Source organism: Nerophis ophidion, unplaced genomic scaffold (assembly GCF_033978795.1).
Source record: "Nerophis ophidion isolate RoL-2023_Sa unplaced genomic scaffold, RoL_Noph_v1.0 HiC_scaffold_58, whole genome shotgun sequence".
Lineage (NCBI taxonomy): Eukaryota > Metazoa > Chordata > Actinopteri > Syngnathiformes > Syngnathidae > Nerophis > Nerophis ophidion.
In genome coordinates, this window is record NW_026906980.1 from 177,949 (window position 1) to 198,352 (window position 20,404).

Consider the following 20,404-nt stretch of genomic DNA (forward strand, 5'->3'; position numbering starts at 1 on the left):
ACCAGAAGTGTGGATGGAACCACAACAGAAAGTAACCATATATTAAAAGTTAATCAATGAGTAGATAATAATAATATTGAGAAAACAATGCAACAATTCATCAGCACCTAAATTAGGAGCCTTTGTAAACTGTTTAGAAATGGGTCTATTATCATTTACATACAATCGTAATATGTGTCTTTAATGCAGGAGGCTGCAATACATATCGCAATTTACAGTTTTGGCCATATTGCCCATCATTATTTTGTTGCTGTCAAAATGTGAGCGTAATGTTAGCACCGGATCGAAATACTATAGCTATGCTAGTGTCGCTAATGTCAGCGTCTTTCCATCCCAATCGTTAACGTTACATTGTTTTATGTTAAAGTTAAAGTACCAATGATTGTCACACACTCACTAGATGTGGTGAGATTATCCTCTGCATTTGCCCCATCACCCTCACCCCCTGAAAGGGGACGGGAGCAGTGAGCAGCAGCGGTGGCTGCGCCCGGGGATAATTTTGGGTGATTTAACCCCCAATTTCAACCCCTTGATGATGACTGCCTCGCAGGGAGGTAATGGGTCCCATTTTTATAGTCTTTGGTATGACTCGGCCGGGGTTTGAATTTACGACCTACCGATCTCGGGGCGGACACACTAACTAACCACTAGGCCTGTGGTTCTCAACCTCTTTTCATTGATGTACCCCCTATGGACATTTTTTTAATTCAAGTACCCCCTAATGAGAGCAAAGCATTTTTAGTTCGAAAAAAAGAGATAAAGAAGTAAAATACAGCACTATGTCATCAGTTTCTGATTTATTAAATTGTATAACAGTGCAAAATATTGCTCATTTGTAGTGGTCTTTCTTGAACTATTTAGAAAAAACGATATAAAAATAACTAAAAACTTGATGAAAAATAAACAAGTGATTCAATTATAAATAAAGATTTCTACACATAGAAGTAATCATCAACTTAAAGTCCCCTCTTTGGGTATTGTAATAGAGATCCATCTGGATTCATGAACTTGATTCTAACAATTTTTTTACAGAAAATACAATCTTTAACATCAATATTTATGGAACATGTCCACAAAAAATCTAGCTGACAACACTGAATATTGCATTGTTGCAATTCTATTCAGTTTATGGACTTACATTCATATTTTGTTGAAGTGTTATTCAATAAATATATTCATAAAGGATTTTTGAATTGTTGCTATTTTTAGAATATTTAAAAAAAAATCTCACGTACCTCTAGGCATACCTTCAAGTACCCCCAGGGGTACGCGTACCCCCATTTGAGAATCACTGCAGTAGGCCACTTAGCAGGTAAATATTTTACAAGCATGTGGTTAAAAATCAAGTCTGTTCACACAAAAATGCAACACACTTGAAGGTAAATTGACTTTTATTAATTTTAAAAAAAAAAAACAACAAAACGTGTCACACAAGGCCAAAGGAAAAAAAAAGACAAACCGCGAGGAACAGAGTTCCAGGACCTTCCCCCCACTCTCCATCCCACCCTCACCATCCATCTGTAACAGTGCAGGAGTTGTCGGCACAGTCCCATCAAGGACAGGACTCACATTGTTGTGGTGTTTACTTTGGCTACGGCACATTGAACCTGGACACCTGACAATAAGACAAGACAGTGGAAAAGAACCACGAGCAGTTGTCCACCTCGTCGACGGTACGAATGAACGGAGAAGGTTTACAGCTATCCAACACGTTTCACTTGAAGACAGACTATACATGTCGCAGTGGGCGCTTTTTCATGAACTAAAAGAAAAGTTTGTTTTTCCTTCCTCGTCAGCGGCCATGAAACAACGCCGCGTGAGGAGGTAGACGCACGCCACTGGGGGATCACAGAGGAAGCCATCTCCCGAGTACAGGACTCCCTCGACCGTATCACTTTGTAATGCGCCAGGACACTAAATCAATTGTGAAGGCGAGCCGAGGCCCTCCTCTCTCGCAAACATTCCAACACACATGAATCACTCCCGACTCCTGGCTCCTAGAAGGCATTTCCTGCCCGGCCCTCTCGCGCTCGCTGTCTGACTCCTCTGCTGAAAGCTGGGCAGGAGCTTTTTTTTTTCTTCATTTGGACCCGCAGGGAGGAGAGCTCTCCAAGAGGCAGGCGCGCAGATGAGGAAGTGTTGGGTGATGCATGTGCGTTCCAGTTTCCACCGCAACCCCGGCATCGGCGTGTCCTCCAATGGCAACATGGCTCCCACACGGGGGAACATCTTCTGTCAGGGTTTACTTTGTACATTCTGGCTAAGACACGTGTTCGCCCCGTAACATTTTTTTTTCCTAGGAACAGCACACCGTAAAGATGAGTGGAAGTGTGCACAAAGGTTGCACACACTGTCTCGTCCACGCCGTGCACCTGCTAACCCCGTCCTCTAGAGCAGTGTTTTTCAACCTTTTTTGAGCCGAGGCTCATTTTGTGCGTTGAAAAAATCCATAGGCACACAACCAGCAGAAAACATTAAAAAAATGAAACTCCGTAGAGATATTGACAGTAAAAAGTCATTGTCGCAAGTGTTAAACCAGGCCTGGGCAATTGTTTTGACTCAGGGGCCACATTGAGAGAAAAAAAATAGTCTGTGGGCCGGTACATCTATTTTTAGGAACACTAATACAAAACCTCACAATAATGTCTGATTGACTGTTAAAAACATTATGACAGACCGCTTTAAAAAACTCAATGGAATTTTACATTTTTCTATGAAGGATAAAACACTGGATATTGACAAAATATGAATGTGACGCCCGCTTACGATCAACATAATTTACAATCAAGTGAAACGCAACAAAAATGCAACAAACAATGAAATATGAACGGGAAGGGAACAAAATAAACCCACCTACAATCTGATACATCTAATATTTGCTGAATTCCCCCCAAGGATCAATAAAATACTTTCTATTCTATTCTATGAAAATCTCCTTCCGCGTCTTTGGAAACGCTTCCCGCCCACACTGCTTGGTGCCTCGTCTGAGCTGCTGTGACAAAGATTACCCTAGTAACTAATTAGATGACCATAGTAACTAATTACATGACCATAGTAACTAATTACATGACCATAGTAACTAATTACATGACCATAGTAACTAATTACATGACCATAGCATCTAGTATATCATCCATAAGCGCAGATTCCAACTATTGAAATACTTTGTATAGTTGAAGACTTACGGTCTTTAGAAAACATGAGTGCACATCAAAAGATCCAAAAAAATTATAGGGGAATGTCCGGCGGGCCAAATCGAAAAGCTCAACGGGCCGTATGTGGCCCCCGGGCCGTAATTTGCCCAGGTCTGCTTTAAACCATAACCAACCATGCATCACTATAGCTCTTGTCTCAAAGTAGGTGTAATGTCATGACCTGTCACCGCCGTGACTTATTTGGAGTTGTTTGCCGTTTTCCTGTGTGCAGTGTTTTAGTTTGTGTCTTGCGCTCCTATTTCGGGGGCTTTTCCTGTTTTGTTGGTGTTTTCCTGTAGCAGTTTCATGTCTTCCTTTGAGCGCTAGTCTCTGCATCTGCTATGTTTTAGCAATCATGACTATTTCAGTTGTTGCTATCCTTTGTGGGGGCATATTTGATTGTCATTTCATGAACGGATGTACATTGTGGACGCCGTCTTTGCTCCACAGTAAGTCTTAGCTGTTGTCCAGCATTCTGTTTTTGTTTACTTTGTATCCAGTTAGGTTCTTTTTTCATTCTGTATAGCCATCTCTAAGCTTCAATACCTTTTCTTGGGTGCACTCATCTTTTGTTTAGTTTTGGTTTAAGCATTAGATACGACGGCAAACCCTCGTCGTCTCACACGACGTGTTCCCGACATCCACAAAGCAATTAGCTACCAGCTGCCACCTACTGATATGTAAGAGTATTACACGGTTACGCTGCCGAGCTCTAGACAACACCGACACTCAATAATAGCACATTATTTGCGAATTACAATTACTGGTTTGCAAAAAATATTTTGAACCCAAATAGGTGAAATTAGACAATCTCCCATGGCACACCAGACTGTATCTCACGGCACACGAGTGTGCCGCGGCACAGTGGTTGAAAAACACTGCTCTGGAGGCGCGCTATGCTTACACAATATATGTACGCTCAAACAACCACAAGCAGCTCTTGGTAATATTTACATCAAAATGTAGCGTTGGGCAGACGGCACGGGAGTCTCAAAGGGATCATTTTTCGTACAGTGCAGTGTGTGTGTGTGCGTGTGTGTGTGTGTGTGTGTGAGGTGTTTATCTGCGAATGTCGGAGTGTGTGACCTCCTCCCCGTCCTCAGATCATGGCTCTTATCACCAGTCTCCCTTTGACCTGGTGAAGATAGGCGCTCCTCTCGGCCGCTAAGCTCTGATTGGCCAGCGCCTCGTCCTCGCTGTCCGCCGGCTCCTCCTTGACCTTGATGACCTCGTAGTGGGCGTCGGGGAGCTCCACGCTGGAGCCGCCGCTGCTGCTGCCGCTGCTGCTGAGCGTGTGCTTCCGGATGACTCCTCCGGGGGGCAGCCTGTCCTCCTGCATGCGCTCCTCTTGCTCCTCCTCAGACTCCTGCAGGTGTGCGCTGGGCTGACGTAACTGCTCGATGGACTTGGACAGCAGCTGTGGAACACATTGACTTACTTTTAGAGGGAAAAAGAAGAATGCACAGTACCGCTGCTGACCAATAGATGGCTCTAATGAGCCCAACTACAACTATGGACAGTAAGTAGGCCTTTTATAAATAACCCCTTTAGCTCGGCCTGCGTAAAGACGCTACAGACTTTTTCCAAATCCCGATCACTTGTGAATTTCCAGCGTTGCCCCCTACTGTTGCAGGCACAGGAGGATGAGCTCCTCTGGGAAATTAATTAGGGCAATGTTTCACTGATCCCTCGCTGTAAACACTCAGGGCTCATCCCTGATTAGTGGCCATTTATAACCTCCGCTTTAAGTGGCTTTTCTCCTGATCTGATTGGGTCGCTGGATCAGAGCTCGGCTTGCTCACGGGACAAACTTCTTTTCACATCCACTTGTGAGTGGCATGTAATCAGGTATGATCTGTTTTTCTTTCATTTCTGTTTCATTGTTTTTCAACCTATTTTGAGCCAAGGCACATTTTTTTCATTGAAAAAATCCCGAGGCACACCACTAGCAAAAAACAAAAAAAATGCAACTCAGCAGCCAATATTGACAATACAAAGTTGTTCTTGCAAGTGTTGGATATGAATTCAAACCATAACCAAGCATGCATGACTATAACTCTTGTCTCAAAGTGCTGTCACAGCACGCCGTGACTTATTTGGAGTTGTTTGGCATCTTCCTGTGTGTAGTGTTGTGCTCCTATGTTGGTGGCTTTTCCTTTTTTGTTGGTATTTTCCCGTAGCAGTTTCATGTCTTCCTTTGAGCACTATTCCCCGCACCTGCTTTGTTTGAGCAGTCAAGACTATTTAAGTTGTCGCTATCATTTGTGGGGACATTGTTGATTGTCATGTCATGTTCGGATGTACTTTGTGTACGACGTCTGCTCCACACGCTGTAAGTCTTTGCTGTCGTCCAGCATTCTGTTTTTGTTTACTTTGCAACCAGTTCAGTTTTAGTTTTGTTTTGCATAGCCTTCCCGAAGCTTCAATGCCTTTTCTTAGCAGCACTTGCCTTTTGTTTATTTTCGGTTTAAGCATTAAATGCCAACCCAAATAGGTGAAATTACATATTCTCCCACGGTACACCAGATTGTATTTCAGGGCACACTAATGTGCCACAGCACAGTGGTTGAAAAACACTGTCATACATAATGAAACAAATGCCATTATTCCTTCCCTGTAAGAATCATTCTGTGTTGGGACATTGCGTCTCTACAGGTTTCAAGTTAAGACATTTTTAAGACAATGATCAAAAAAATTAAGATCCATTTCACATCAAAACTGACAAAAAAGTACAAGTCCATCCCTATATAGTCGAGCAGGTGCTTGTGGCCTTTTTCCATTATCGTTCTATTAACTGCCGCAATGTCAAAAGGGACCTATGATGAATTTCTTCTTGTTACAATGTTGGATACTCCTATTAGACTGAGATAAACTTTATTGATCCACAATGGAAATTTTTCCATAGAGTAGCCCAGTTACAAAGAATGGAAAGGGTAATGATGGAAAGGATAATGTAGGTATTAAGTAGACAAAAAAATGTACCATAGTAGCCATATAAAATATAACTTGTATGTAATATTTACATATTATATATACAGTATATAATATATACTGATATATTATCATATTATCATATTATATTATATTTCATATAGTACATACAATATATAACAAATCCCCATTAGCATGTACAGTATTGCAGTATATGTAACAGCTGCAGAAAAAAAAAAAAAGTAAAAGAAAGGGCAGCATAAAACAGAGAGTAGATCCAGCATAAAATATACATTATAAACAAAGAAGTCATAGTGTCAAATCATAAGGTTCATGCATTTTGGCGTGAGCTAGCACGCAGTTTTGGATGCCTTTTTTCGCTGGGTTTTTCAGTCTACTTATATTGTGACATCACTGCGAGGCGGACGGTGGGGAAGTACTGGTTTCATTTACAATCTGGAAGCGCCTCCAGAATCAAAGATCTTACTTAAAATACAGGTTATAAGTGTGACTAAGAAGAAACATTTGCAACAAAGCATATCCAATATCTTATCTAGATCAGAGTTTTTCAACCACTGTGCTGCGGCACACTATATAGTGTGCTGGGAAATACAGTCAAAATATGTATTTTCACCTATTTGGGTTAAAAATATATTTTGCATTCCAGTAATAATAATCTGCAAATGTGCCATTGTTGAGGGTCTGTGCTGTCTAGAGCTCGGCAGAGTAACCATGTTGTACTCTTCCATACCACTAGGTGGTAGCAAGTAGCTAATTGCTTTGTAGATGTTGGGAACATGGTCTGTTGTCGTGATCACAATATGCAGACGACAACATGCAGGTAAAAAGGCATCTACTGCTCAAACCAAAAATAACAAGGCATGTACCGCTAAAAAAAGCATTGAAGCCTAGGGAAGGCTATGCAAAAAGAAACTCAAACATATCTGGTCACAAAGTAAACAAAAACAGAATTCTGGACAACAGCAAAGACTTACAGCATGTGTAGCAAAGACGGCGTCCACAAAGTACATCCAAACATGACATGACAATCAACATTGTCCCCGCAAAGGGGAGCGACAACTTAAATAGTCTTGATTGCCAAAACATAGCAGGTGTGGGGAATAGCGCTCAAAGGAAGACATGAAACTCCTACAAGAAAAAACCAACAAAACAGGAAATACAACCAAAATAGGAGCGCATGACAACAACTAAAACACTCCACACAGGAAGACGCAAAAACAACTCCAAATAAGTCACAGCGTGATGTGACAGCACTTTGAGACAAGAGCTATAGTCATGGATAGTTGGTTATGGTTTGCATTCATATCTAACACTTGCGAGAACAACTTTTTATCGTCACTGTTAGCTGCTGAGTTTCATTTTTTAATGTTTTCTCCTGGTGGTGTTCCTCGGGATTTTTTCAATGAAGAAAATGTGCCTTGGCTCAAAAAAGGTTAGAAAACACTGATCTAAATCATTAGTTCTTAATTTTGTTGACTGCAGGGCCCAAATGTTTCCACTATGGAAGCCCACTAAAATACTAACTCTGAATTATTTGTCTTACTGTTGATTTTAATCTTGTTCAATAATTAGATCTAACCTACTTACAGTTTCTCAGGCTAAACATTGTCAAATGTTATAAAAGCATGTGTTAAAAAGGGACATTCGGTCCCTAATTACAAACATTATTATCAAGGCTAAGGTCAGGCTGATAACGAAAATAAACACTAACCGAATATACTGCAAAAGAAGGGACTCAAAAACTAATGAAAAATAAATTTACATACAATTATGCAGTGCTAAAATAAATAGATTCTAAACTAAATGAATAAACCATAATATATATATTTCTTAAATAAACTGAGTAAAATTAAAGTGCAAATGTATATAATAATAATAAAGCTTGATCAATTTGGTCATAATTTTTGCGCTTAAAACGTATCGCTGACTTTATTTAGCTCTAGAAAAGTGTATTACAACTGCGGCCCATATGGACCACAGCGCTTGTGGTCCATCGATGGGCCTCGGCCCTATGATTAAAAAAAGTGATTTTTACCATAAGGAAGTGTTTTAAATGTAGATTAAAATCATCGTAGGTCTCTTTAACAAACGCTTCCCTGCCATCCATTGTCTTCAACCATGCATTAACTTGTTTATCCTGAAGTCACAGATGGTTGAATTTACCCATCTTACAGAAATAACTGAGCTTTGCTGTGGGCTTTTTTAATACCGGCTGCTATCTAAGCTAAGCTGTAACATGCCGTAACATAACGTTCATATAATTGTACGACCTTCCTAGTCGGATTCAAGACTTCGAAAGAGACTTTGATAAAGTTTAGGATGTTTTAAGGCCTTAAATTCAAATAATTGAATTTTAGACTTTTTAAAGAACCTACCCTGACACATTAATTTGTGCGCTTACACAATACTGCCTTTGACTGTGTCGTCCACCTTACACACACGTACCCACCAGAATAATTACTCCCTGTGTCTGGCCGGGTGACCTCGGCCGGCTTTCAGAAACACAAATATTGTCGTAGAGGAACAAAATGTATTCTGGGCGCTATTTTGTTTTCCTCCTCCTGTGTTTGAACTGAGCTGAATTGAATTTCACAGCATTAGCATGCGAACAGCACTGACGCCTTAAGTTATGATAACAGAATTAGTGCAGAGGAAGCATTTTTTCCCCTTTTTCTTAGGTCTGTCAGATGCAGAAATGACAGCAGGGAAGAGCAGACTGTAAACTTTAGCAAGCAGTTGCTTTTGCATAAGGGTAAAATTAAATGTATGTGGTTAAATGTTGTTTTAAGGAACTTTTGAAATGATTTTTGAGCCCAGATGAGCACTATGCAGTACAACCTCAATTTATGGGCTTAATTAGATTTGTGACATTGCTCTTAACTCAAAACACTTGTATCTCTTATCAACTCTTCGCAGTCTTTTGATGTTTTTGTTATTGTTTACAAAATCAAGAATAAGTCCAAGGTCACAGGAGGATTTTAAGGGCAAATTTTATCCAGGGATTTACATTTAAGATAATAAGAAATAAGATTAATATTTAATTGATATTGTTACACCGCCATCCTGTGTTTTTTATGATTATAATTATGACCAAAATTTAAACCTTCAATGACCTTGAGAATTTGAAGTATCGATGTCAGAATTGGTGTGATCAATACTGCCTCCGTAACTACCTGGCCAAATTTTAAGTATTGCCAACAATTAATGTAAAGTATCCAAAAAAACAAAACAAAAAACCATTTATTTAAATTAAATAATATTAATGATAAAATACATTCAAAAAATAAATTGATTGATTGAATGAAAAAAGTAAATTATTAAAAAATAAATACCAAACAACAGAAGATTAAGTGCTTATTAAATTTTAACAGAAGTAACCAGATATTAAAGTTTATTAATACGTTTGAGAAAATATTACAACCAGAAATGACGCAATATGTTATTGCATACGTCATCAGCCCAACTAGCAGCTTTTTAATCCGTTCTAAAGTAATTGTATTGTTATTTACATACCAAATATAACGTAATATATATTGTTATCACATGGGGCTGCAATATGTATGGGGTTAACCCAGATTTTAAGCCGTATCACCCATCTCTATGTGCAACTAGAAGTGGTTTTATCATCTCAGCACAGGATAAACCCTGCCTCAACATGTCAAAAAAGCTAGTATGCTTTTGCAAATAGAAAGGGTTAATAAAAGGCCATGTCCAGCTGCATCAGGAAGAAAAGCAATGAAATGTTGCAAAAAGCAACACAACTTGTGATGAAAATATTGACATACCTTATTCATGTGGATCTGCTGCTGGTACTGTTTCTGTTTCTCCAGGAAGTGCTGGTGTTGCTGCTGGATGACTAGTTGGGCCAGCGCATTCTGGGGGAGGGGTGCAGACTGGGTCCTGTTCAAGGGCCGATGTTTGGGTAGTTTGGGGCGGCTGCTAGGAGGGCGATCCTTCATGGCCAAAGGGGACGGAGGGTGGGATGACACGGGGCCTGGCGGTCCTTGGGGATAATAGGAACAACATGAATCATAGGTTTCTCTTTAAATGTAGTCCAAAGTGGGATATATTGTTTGTCGTACCAGCGGAGAGCATCTTTTGCTGCCTCATCTGCTCCTTCTGCAAGAGGTGTTGCAGCAGAGCCTGGTGACTGGGACTCACTTTGGACTCAAGACCTGCGTGAAGGGGAACAGGACCCAGGAGATGTCCCGGAAGTCCATGCTTTATTTCTGCTGATCTGTCCTTCAAGCCCATTGCCGCCTGAGAAGAAAGGACAACAAAACAAACCTAGCTCAGGGAAATGAAAACAGCATCCTATTAATGTTAGAAGGCATTGCCGTTGATGAGCAGACCGCCTTGGAATGTGTCTGAAGTGAATGATGATAAATCAAGTGGCAGGTTATCAAGGGTTGTACTTGAGTGGACTTGGATGTTTTGGGGGTTTTTTAAGTGGTGATAAATGAGGTAAGAGTGGAAGATAAGGGCACGCTTGACACCAGACGCTGCACGACAATATTTATCTAATGGGTGATAAAATCGTTGGAGGTCGCAGGGGTCGGTGACCTGTGGTCATATGGAGGTTGCAGACAGCCACTGATGGCAGATTTTCAAAATGCCCAACTCTTTTATTTGATTATGGAAAGATACTTACATTCAGGGGAGAAGATGCGGCGGAAAGCCCCAAGGAAATGTTGGGTAGGGACGGAGATGTGTACAAACTCAAGACCGACATTGAGTTCTCGGGCCGGAATAATCTTGGCTGTGAAGGCCATCGCTATTCGACACAAGAGAGACAAAAGAGAGAAACATTAGTCTGGGACACATATGAAATTTTCTGTTTTAAAATAAAGACACAATATTTGCCAACTATCCGTCAGCAAGAGACATGGGGGCTACGGGCTTAATATTTGTGTTTTTCTTCAGTGAATAAGCTAACCTAGAATGATGTGGCTCTTAAAATGTGATGTAATCTTAGAATTGTAGCTCAGATAGCTTTGCTAATGTTGCTAATGTTTGTGTCCTCCTGTCTCACTCCCTAACGTTACATTGTTGTATGTGATATATGGCCTAGGGCTGCAACAATTCATCGATTAATTCCATTAGAAAAAAGCTTTGATTTGTATTTTGTTGCTTCAACGGTTTAATAATTAGATATTTATCCAATCCAGACCGCTCCAATACAGCGTGTATCACAGCAATGAACCTATGTTGATATAGGTCGTGCTACAGGTGATGTGGCCTGTGTGTATGTGTAGCGGTGACGGCAGAGTTTCAAGAGAGTTGGTGGAGAACGAGAGCAAAGGGCCCAAAAAAGATGAACGAGTCTGTCAAAGGTTACCACGTTGTGGTTAAATGTTTGCGCTGTCAAACGGAATGCCATTTCCCAATAGCACTTCAGCAATGATACAACATTACCAGAAACATTCCTGCATATTCAACAGCAAACAAACAGAAATAAGGTAACCATTTATTTTGGCAGCTTACGCCATCATATTTTTTTGACATGAATAACAAATATTGTATTCAAACACTTAGGGGCATGTGCGGACATGTTAGTATCAACAGTTTGTATGTTAAGGCTAAATAGTTGTTTGTCAAAAAATAAAAGACCACTCCTCCAATGAATACTTTTTCCATTGTGTATATGATAAATTAGTGAATATATTGACACTCAATGTATCATGCTTTATAAGAGAGTCTTCTTTTTTAGTTTGGTTCTTTATTTATCATTTATTACCTGGTTTTAGGCTATACAGGTTTCTATCTTTTATTTAAGTTTTAATACAAACAGTGAAGCTCCCATGGTAAAACTGCAATTTCAATATTGTGTGCATTTTTAAAGGCAAAAGAATGCAGGTCATAAAAAAAATATTTTTTTATCTAAACTATTTTCTCTAAAAGACGCATTAAGGCTACAAAGTGTGTTTTATTCGATTAATCAATCAAATTATTCGACAGATTATTCGATAATCAAACTAATCGATAGCTATATCCCTATATGGCATCTATTCAAATGGACAAGTGCACAGTATACAGTATGTAAAAAGTGGACAACAGTGCTTCCTGGAGACACATACTCTGTTGGAGACGAGTGTGAATAAACACAGCTCATTAGCATGAACGCTACAGACACACAAAACTGCATGTTCCCTGATAGGCTTACTAAGAGAAAATTGTAATTGTCTAAATTAAAATTTGTCATTTCTGTATTATTTATTTCGCAAACTGCTTCTTTGCTATCACTTTTACCATATTAAATGTACATATCCCATTTGCTGATGTTTTTCTATTGTTGTTGTGTTTGCTCTTGTTGTTTTTGTCTCTGTCTTATCCCCCTTCTGTCCCCAAAATTTCCCCCTCTGTCTTCCTTTTTTTCTCTTTCTATCCCCTCCTGCGCCGGTCCGGCCGCACCAGAGGATAATATAAATGTATTTAATAAAGTCAAATACAAATAAGGCAACAAGAGAAGTATCCTACACTTTTCTTTTGTAAAGTAAATCTGAACAGCCGATATGGGCATCTACATCAACTATATGATTTGCCTGGAAAGGACAAAAAAAAGTCAAAATTTTGGCATTAGGACGAGAACCGAATTGAAAGACCACATTGTTGAATGATACTACAATATGGGACATACAGTAACTCACAACTGTTGGTTTGCTTGGTTGCTTACAGAGGTCTAAAAGTCTGTCTATAGTCTATGAGGACTGAATACTTGTTGGTCCCCGCCCTCAGGCCGCCTCTCTGGGAGGACATCACCACTGGGGCACACTTCCTGTACCCAGCAGAGAAGGGGACCAGCATGTGGTTTTGGAACAGCCTTGTTTATCCTTGCGACCCCTACCAGTACTTGGTGACCTGAACGTGGATATCCGGCCCATATTTGACCTGAGGGACCCATCCCCTCTGAAAAAGGATACCTAATGTAACGATGCATAAACACGTGTTGCTTTTGCAGCAGGCATGAGGTCTACAGGCAGCCCTGCACGCCACCATCCACTTTCCCCAGAGCGCCTGCTTGCAAAGGAACAATAGCAAGCATGTGTTTACATTGCTCGTATGTGGGTGTCTTCTTGGCTACCAGTGCCTGGGATATCAATTAAACGCCGCAGTCAGTTTGTCTCCCGGAGCCCTAACCCTTAGCCTGATGTCAGACTGGCTCTGCCTTCTCTGTCACTGGAGGTCCCCACAAGAGTAAACAGCCATGCGTTGGGAAAACACAGCTGCTTGGTTAGGATTGCAAAGAGATGTGTCATATCTGCCACCCGCTATAATGGTCTTCTTTGTGAGCCGGGTCCAAGGGGAGCCATGGTCCATAACTCAGCCTTAACTCTGTTGGGAAATGCCTCGGAGGAGGCACGGAGCCAAGCCAATGACAGAAATACAATGACAAGCCAACAGCGAAGCTCAGAGCCAAACTTTTTTTGAAAGTATAATTGTGCAGAACATCTGGAGAAATAGCGCAGGCGATAAAAATGAGCAGGATTCTAGCTGTTGTTTGCACTTAAACACTCACGTTTCCTGCAAAATGTGTTGTATTAACACAAGTAAACCCGGCACAGTCGGACATATGGGTCAAGCTGTGCCTCTTTAATGTCAGCGCGGGTAGTCATTTTCACTAGAGGGGAACAGACGCATGGCAAATGGCTGTTTTTATAGCTGCGAGCAGGAGGCTACACTAAGATTGTTGTACAAAATACATGCAAAATACACTGTAAGCTTCATTTGGCTGACGTACCTCAGTTTTTGTGGTGGTAGGCAAAGAGGAAGGTCCGTTTTCAGCCCCCAAGGCACTGGAGGCCCCTATGGGGGAGCTGGGGCCCGAGCCAGGGGCACTGTTTGTGGGCGTAGAATCTACAGAACATCAAGGAGTTAGTTAGTACTCCCAGTCACATACAGTGGACACAAAGACATGGGATATTTTACGTGAGATCAAACTACAACCGAAGATTTTTGCAACGTCAAAACAGCGAGCACATTTTGTGTGTTATTGAGGGCCACATCGAGATTTGAGTTACAAACAGCATTAGTTGTTCAGCAAATGTCACAGTGAACCCTGTAAGATCCGCCCAAAACATCTGCTCTCACTTGGCAGCATTAGCTTATAGATGCTAGAAATGGACATAACTTTGTTATTCCAAGCATGGGAAGGAAGAAAGTGAGTTTTGAAGAACAATTCAATTAAAGAACAAAGTCATTTAAAACTACTTGGCCAAGAAATTCAAGCGAATCACTGCCAGTCTCCACCATACTCAAGCAGAGTGAGTCTAATGCCAGCCGAGAATGTTAAAATTATATTTAAACGACAGATCCATGAAAATATGGAAAAGCGGATAATGGTGTGTTAGATGGAGAAGCAGCTTGAATGAGGTACCGTAAAAGTCCACTCTCAAAAGCAAATGCTATGCATTTTTATTGCATTACTTCATAAAACTAATGTAGTTGTTTGTATCTTTTTTTACAGTATTTCTTATCGAAAAGTTGTTTTTTCTTTTTAAAAGGGACGTTACATGTTAAAACGGTACTTTTTTGAGATATAAGTGTTTTGAGTCTTAGAACTGCGTCAAAAAAACTGATCGTAAGGTGAGGTGCTACAGTACATGAATATAAACTACGTAGCTTTGTTACACAATTTGGATTGGAAATTGTGTGATTTGATTATCATATTTTTTATTAGCTTTGAAATTATGTCAGGGTGACAAGCAGATATTTCAGTATTCATTTTTGTTAACCCAACAATTTGTTGGAATATCGTGCGTTTTGTATATTTTTTGGTGAAAATTGAAAGAGCAAATACCTTTAGCCAGATAGTGTTTTATTGACGCACATACACATTCACTATTCATTAACACTAGCTTTTTATTTGTATTATTGTGTTTATGGTTTGCATGGGTGCAGAACAGATCATACTGACGGCAGTTTCTTTGATTTTAGCTAATCGAGATAAAAGATTCATATAGTATATGTATTATTGTATGATATTGGCGCTTTCCTGCCAAATGATTTTGTGTATGTGCGTAATGTATGTTTGTTATTGTGCCTTTTTATGCCTTGCAAACTAACACCGCTTTGTACTTGAGTCTTTAACGGATAAATACATTTCCTGAATTTAATTGAATTTCACAAAAATATCTATAAATAGGATAATAAAGAACACACATATAAGTATATTGTTAAGTAAATAAATACCGGGTTCAAGGTAAGCTGAGTTTTATTATTTTCGTAATGGCACAAACTTTGACTGATTGATTGATTGATTGAAACTTTTATTAGTAGACTGCACAGTACAGTACATATTCCGTACAATTGACCACTAATTGGTAACACCCAAATAAGTTTTTCAACTTGTTTAAATCAGGGTCCACGTTAATCAACTCATGGTAATAAATTGATTATCATGACGCAGCTCTTGTGTTGGATGTGCCTAATGTTAAGGCCAATTAAAAGGGTTGCCAACACCCAGAAAAAACAATAAAATCTTGTTGGCAGGGTCGTCCAACTTGATTGTCTTCACACCTCCCGGAACAATGAGTTATTTTTTGTAAAACAATTGTTATACTATTTGACCCGAAACTGACTATAATCAGACACAAGCAATTCAAAAATAAATGTAGGGGAGAAAAAAATCAATGTATATGTTTTAGTCCTAAATAAAACCCACACAGTAAAATAACTACCCCACTAGAGTGAAGTTTTCCATAAAATTTCACAGAGCAACTATATTGTATTCCCACAATACAGGACGCATACTTTAGGTTCTAAATTCTCCATGTGATGATTCCGTTTTTCAAGGGACGTTTGGCAACCCTGCTGGTTGATAGATAGATGGACGGATAGATAGATAGATGGATAGATAGATAGATAGATAGATAGATAGATAGATAGATAGATAGATAGATAGATAGATAGATAGATAGATAGATAGATAGATAGATAGAACTTTATTAATTCCTTCAGGAGAGTTCCCTCAGGAAAATTTAAATTCCAGCAGCAGTGTACAGAATTGAGATCAAATTTAAAAAGTAAATAATGGGGGTATAAATTGAAACAAAATAGAAAAATATTACAATAAGAATAAAAATGAAAAGCAACAATGGGAATAAAAATATAACAGTAAAATAAGAATATAACAATAGAAACTAGGCAGTAGTGACCATGTAATGAAAACGTATTGCACAGTTATTGTTTTGCATCCCCTGTCATCCTAGTACCCCCCACACCCCTCCCCAGAGAGGAGTTGTACAGTCTAATGGCGTAGTTTTTTAGTCTATTAGTCCTGCACTTAGGATGAAGCAGATAGTGTATTTTTCAACATGTTCCCACGTACCCATGAGCTCCAGCGCCCTCTTCTTGTAAGGCGTCATGAGGTTGCCGTCTCTCCTTTTGAGCATGGGGCTGCTCCTCCTCTCGGCGACTTTCTGCTTCAGTCTGGACCGCACCTTCAGGTTGGGCTCAGAAGCTAAAAAAATAGGGAGCAGACCTTTCTGTTAGTTTCGCCTCATTCTCTCAGGATGAAAAATGATCTGATTGTGTAAGTGAGTCAGGCTGTGTTCTTTTTTAGCCAGCATAATGAAGCTTGTAAAAGCAAACAGGAGCATCATAAAAAGAAGAGCGCGCCAATCAGCTTAGAAAAATACGAAATATTATCACACTTCAACAATTTAGCTTCCCAGTATAAGTCAAAGCAGCTTTTTGATCAATTAAATGAGTCAGGATCGGGCCTATTTCCACCTCATCTGGACTAAATTAGCCCCAGGAACACTCGGGGGCCGTAAGTGAAATTCTCCGCTACCTGCCGCCGTGGTGACCGCAGTGTGATACAGTAGCAACAGTTAAAATAACACAAAAACATGGCAGATGTTTCAAGCAACCCCCCCCCACCCCCCACACACACACACACAAACACCACACGCGCACTCTTCCTAATGCAAAACAGAAATACCAAAACGTTGAACACACTGCTCAGTTCTTAACCTGATCCAGACATTATCAATCACATTTGATAGAAAGGCTAATATTTTCACCTTTACAGCTTGTTTTTTTTACTTTTAATCTGTGATAATCAATGATTTTGAAAACATTTGTCAAAAATGGAAAAAGTCAATGACGGAGGATTTAGTCAAAAAGTTAAAGTACCAATGATTTTCAAACACACACTAGGTGTGGTGAAATTAACCTCTGCATTTGACCCATCCCCTTGTTCACCTCCTGGGAAGTGAGAAGAGCAGTGAGCAGCAGTGGTGGCCGCGCCTGGGAATCATATTGTTGATTTAACCCCCAATTCTAACCCTTGAGTGCCAAGCAGGGAGGTAATGCGTCCCATTTTCATAGTCTTTGGTATGACTCAGCCGGGGTTTGAACTCACGACCTACTGATCTCAGGGCAGACACTCTAACCACAAGGCCACTGAGCAGGTTACAGGTTAGTGAGGTCAAAGACATGTATAAAGAACATGCTTGTCCACTAACTGATTAACCCTGCAGCTAAAACCTGGAAAAACTAAAGACTGAGCAAAGGACAGCGAGAAGATCCATCTCTTATAAATCCACCCTAAAATCACAACAATTTGAAATTTCCCCAACATTTTGGGGGAAAAATGTACAAAACTTCTGATTTTGAACCGTAGTCAACCATAAAAGATGTTGTTTTCATTATTTTAGTATATAAAATGTTTTAATACTTGCAGCAGCATGATACTTAAAGCGAAACTTCACTTTTTTGGAATCATTTACAATTCCCGGCCGAGTCATACCAAAGACTATAAAAATGGGACCCATTGCCTCCCTGCTTGTCACTTAGCATCAAGGGTTGGAATTAGGGGCTGAATCACCAAATTGATTCCTAGGCGCGGCCACTGCTGCTGCTCACTGTTCCCCTCAACTCCCAGGGGGTGATCAAGGGTGATGGGTCAAATGTAGAGGATAATTTCACCACACCTCGTGTGTGTGTGTGTGTGTGTGTGTGTGTGTGTGACTATCAGTGGTACTTTTTAACTTATGTAAGAACAGAACACAAATGTTTTTCTGACATTATTATGTCAGATCCACTATGGACTGGATTCTCACAATATTATGCTAAATCCACTCGACGTCCATTGCACCGTTTGCCCGAGGGTTGGGTTTTGTCTTGCCCTGATGTGGGCTCTGAGCTGAGGATGTCGTTGTGGCTTGTGCAGCCCTTTGAGACACTCGAGATTTAGGGCTATATAAGTAAACTTTGATTGACTAAATGATTCTTTTATCATGCATTATAATTCACAAAATACGGCAAGTACTAGGTGGCATGAGTCCTACAATTAGGAGGCATCTATTGCGCCCTTAAAGCCCTCTAAAAAAACTTCCAACAATACTTCGTTCACATCTTGTGACCTGAATAATAACCAAATATTAGGGATACTGTTATTATAAGCGCTGCTGCTAACACAGAAACTTTTTTTAGTGGCGCAGGGTTTGCAAAGAGGTAACTATCTTATGAAGCTTTTGATATACCATATTTTTTGGACTATAAGTCACAGTTTTTTTCATGGTTTCATGGGTGCGACATATACTCCGGAGCGACTTACAGTATGTGTGAAATTATTAACACATTACCGTAAAATATCAAATAATATTATTTATTTCGCGGAAGAGACGAAGAAAATGTCAGCAATCGTCACACACACGTCAGCAATCGTCACACACACACACGTCAGCCAATAAGAATTCGGCGGGGGAGGGTCATGGCAGAAGTGCATTGTGGGTTATGGAATGCTAACTGTTATATGCTATATGCTACTGCCATAGCTATTAAAATGGATCATTTCATCGTTGGCGATAACTTATAAAAACTGAGGCTGAACAAAAATGGCACCGAAAAGGAAATCATGTACTGCAGATTACAAGCTGGACGTAGTGAAATATGCAGCAGAAAACGACAAGAGAAAGCGGCGCATACCTTTGGAGTTGGCAGAGTTGTTTAGAAGCGACATCGAGGAAGAAGATTTCATCGGATTTATCGATTAGAAGTGACAGATTGTTTGGTAAACGTATAGCATGTTCTGTATGTTATAGTTATTCGAATGACTCACCATAATATGTTACGTTAACATACCAGGCACCTTCTCAGTTGGTTATTTATGAGTCATATAACATACACTTATTCAGCCTGTTGTTCACTATTCTTTATTTATTTGAAATTGCCTTTCACATGTCTATTCTTGGTGTTGGATTTTATCAAATACATTTCCCCCAAAAATGTGACTTATACTCCAGTACAGGGGTCACCAACCTTTTTGAAACCAAGAGCTACTCCTTGGGTACTGATTTATGCGAAGGGCTACCAGTTTGATACACACCTAAATAAATTGCCAGAAATAGCCATTTTGCTCAATTTACATTTAATAAATAAATCTATATATATAAAAAAATGGGTATTTCTGTCCGTCATTCCGTCGTACATATTTTTTCCTTTTACAGAAGGTTTTTTGTAGAGAATAAATGATGAAAAAAACACTTAATTGAACGGTTTAAAAGAGGAGAAAACACAAAAAAAAAGAAAATTAAATTTTGAAACATAGTTTATCTTCAATTTCGACTCTTTAAAATTCAAATTTCAACCGAAAAAAATGAAGAGAAAAACTAGCTAATTCGAATCTTTTTGAAAAAATTAAAAAAAGAAATTATGGAACAGCATTGGTAATTTTTCCTGATTAAGATTAATTTTAGAATTTTGATGACATGTTTTAAATAGGTTAAAATCGAATATGCACTTTGTTGGAATATATAACAAATTGGACTAAGCTATATTTCTAACAAAGACAAATCATTATTTCTTCTAGATTTTACAGAACAAAAAAATTTAAAGAAATTCAAAAGACTTTGAAATAAGATTTAAATTTGATTCTACAGATTTTCTAGATTTGCAGGAATATTTTTTTTGAATTTTAATCATAATAAGTTTGAAGCAATATTTCACAAATATTCTTTGTCGAAAAAACAGAAGCTAAAATAAAGAATTATATTCAAATGTATTTATTATTCTTTACAATAAAAAAATTTAAAAAATACTTGAACATGGATTTAAATTGTCAGGAAAGAAGAAAGGTAAAAAGGTATATGTGTTTAAAAATCCTAAAATAATTTTTAAGGTTGTATTTTTTCTCTAAAATTGTCTTTCTGAAAGTTATAAGAAGCAAAGTATTTATTTACACAAGTGAAGACCAAGTCTTTCAAATATTTTCCTGGATTTTCAAACTCTATTTGAGTTTTGTCTCTCTTAGA

At 39.2% G+C, this 20,404-nt stretch overlaps 1 protein-coding gene across 7 annotated transcripts in view; it reads right to left on the bottom strand.

Annotated features, from left to right (window-relative positions):
- Window positions 1-1,373: 1,373 nt before the first annotated feature.
- The window catches only part of LOC133547075 (histone deacetylase 9-B-like), a 46,165-nt gene continuing 27,134 nt past the window's right edge, over window positions 1,374-20,404 (bottom strand). For 5 of the 7 annotated variants that reach the window (XM_061892863.1, XM_061892862.1, XM_061892867.1 and 2 more), the window contains 6 exons: window positions 16,474-16,605; window positions 13,885-14,000; window positions 10,798-10,920; window positions 10,229-10,406; window positions 9,932-10,149; window positions 1,374-4,611 (listed from right to left, as the gene is read on the bottom strand). In XM_061892863.1, coding sequence (XP_061748847.1) covers window positions 4,294-4,611; window positions 9,932-10,149; window positions 10,229-10,406; window positions 10,798-10,920; window positions 13,885-14,000; window positions 16,474-16,605 — 1,085 coding nt within the window. In that variant the 3' untranslated portion in view covers window positions 1,374-4,293. The remainder of the gene's footprint in view (window positions 4,612-9,931; window positions 10,150-10,228; window positions 10,407-10,797; window positions 10,921-13,884; window positions 14,001-16,473; window positions 16,606-20,404) is intronic. The other 2 variants (XM_061892866.1, XM_061892865.1) reach the window with 1 other exon arrangement.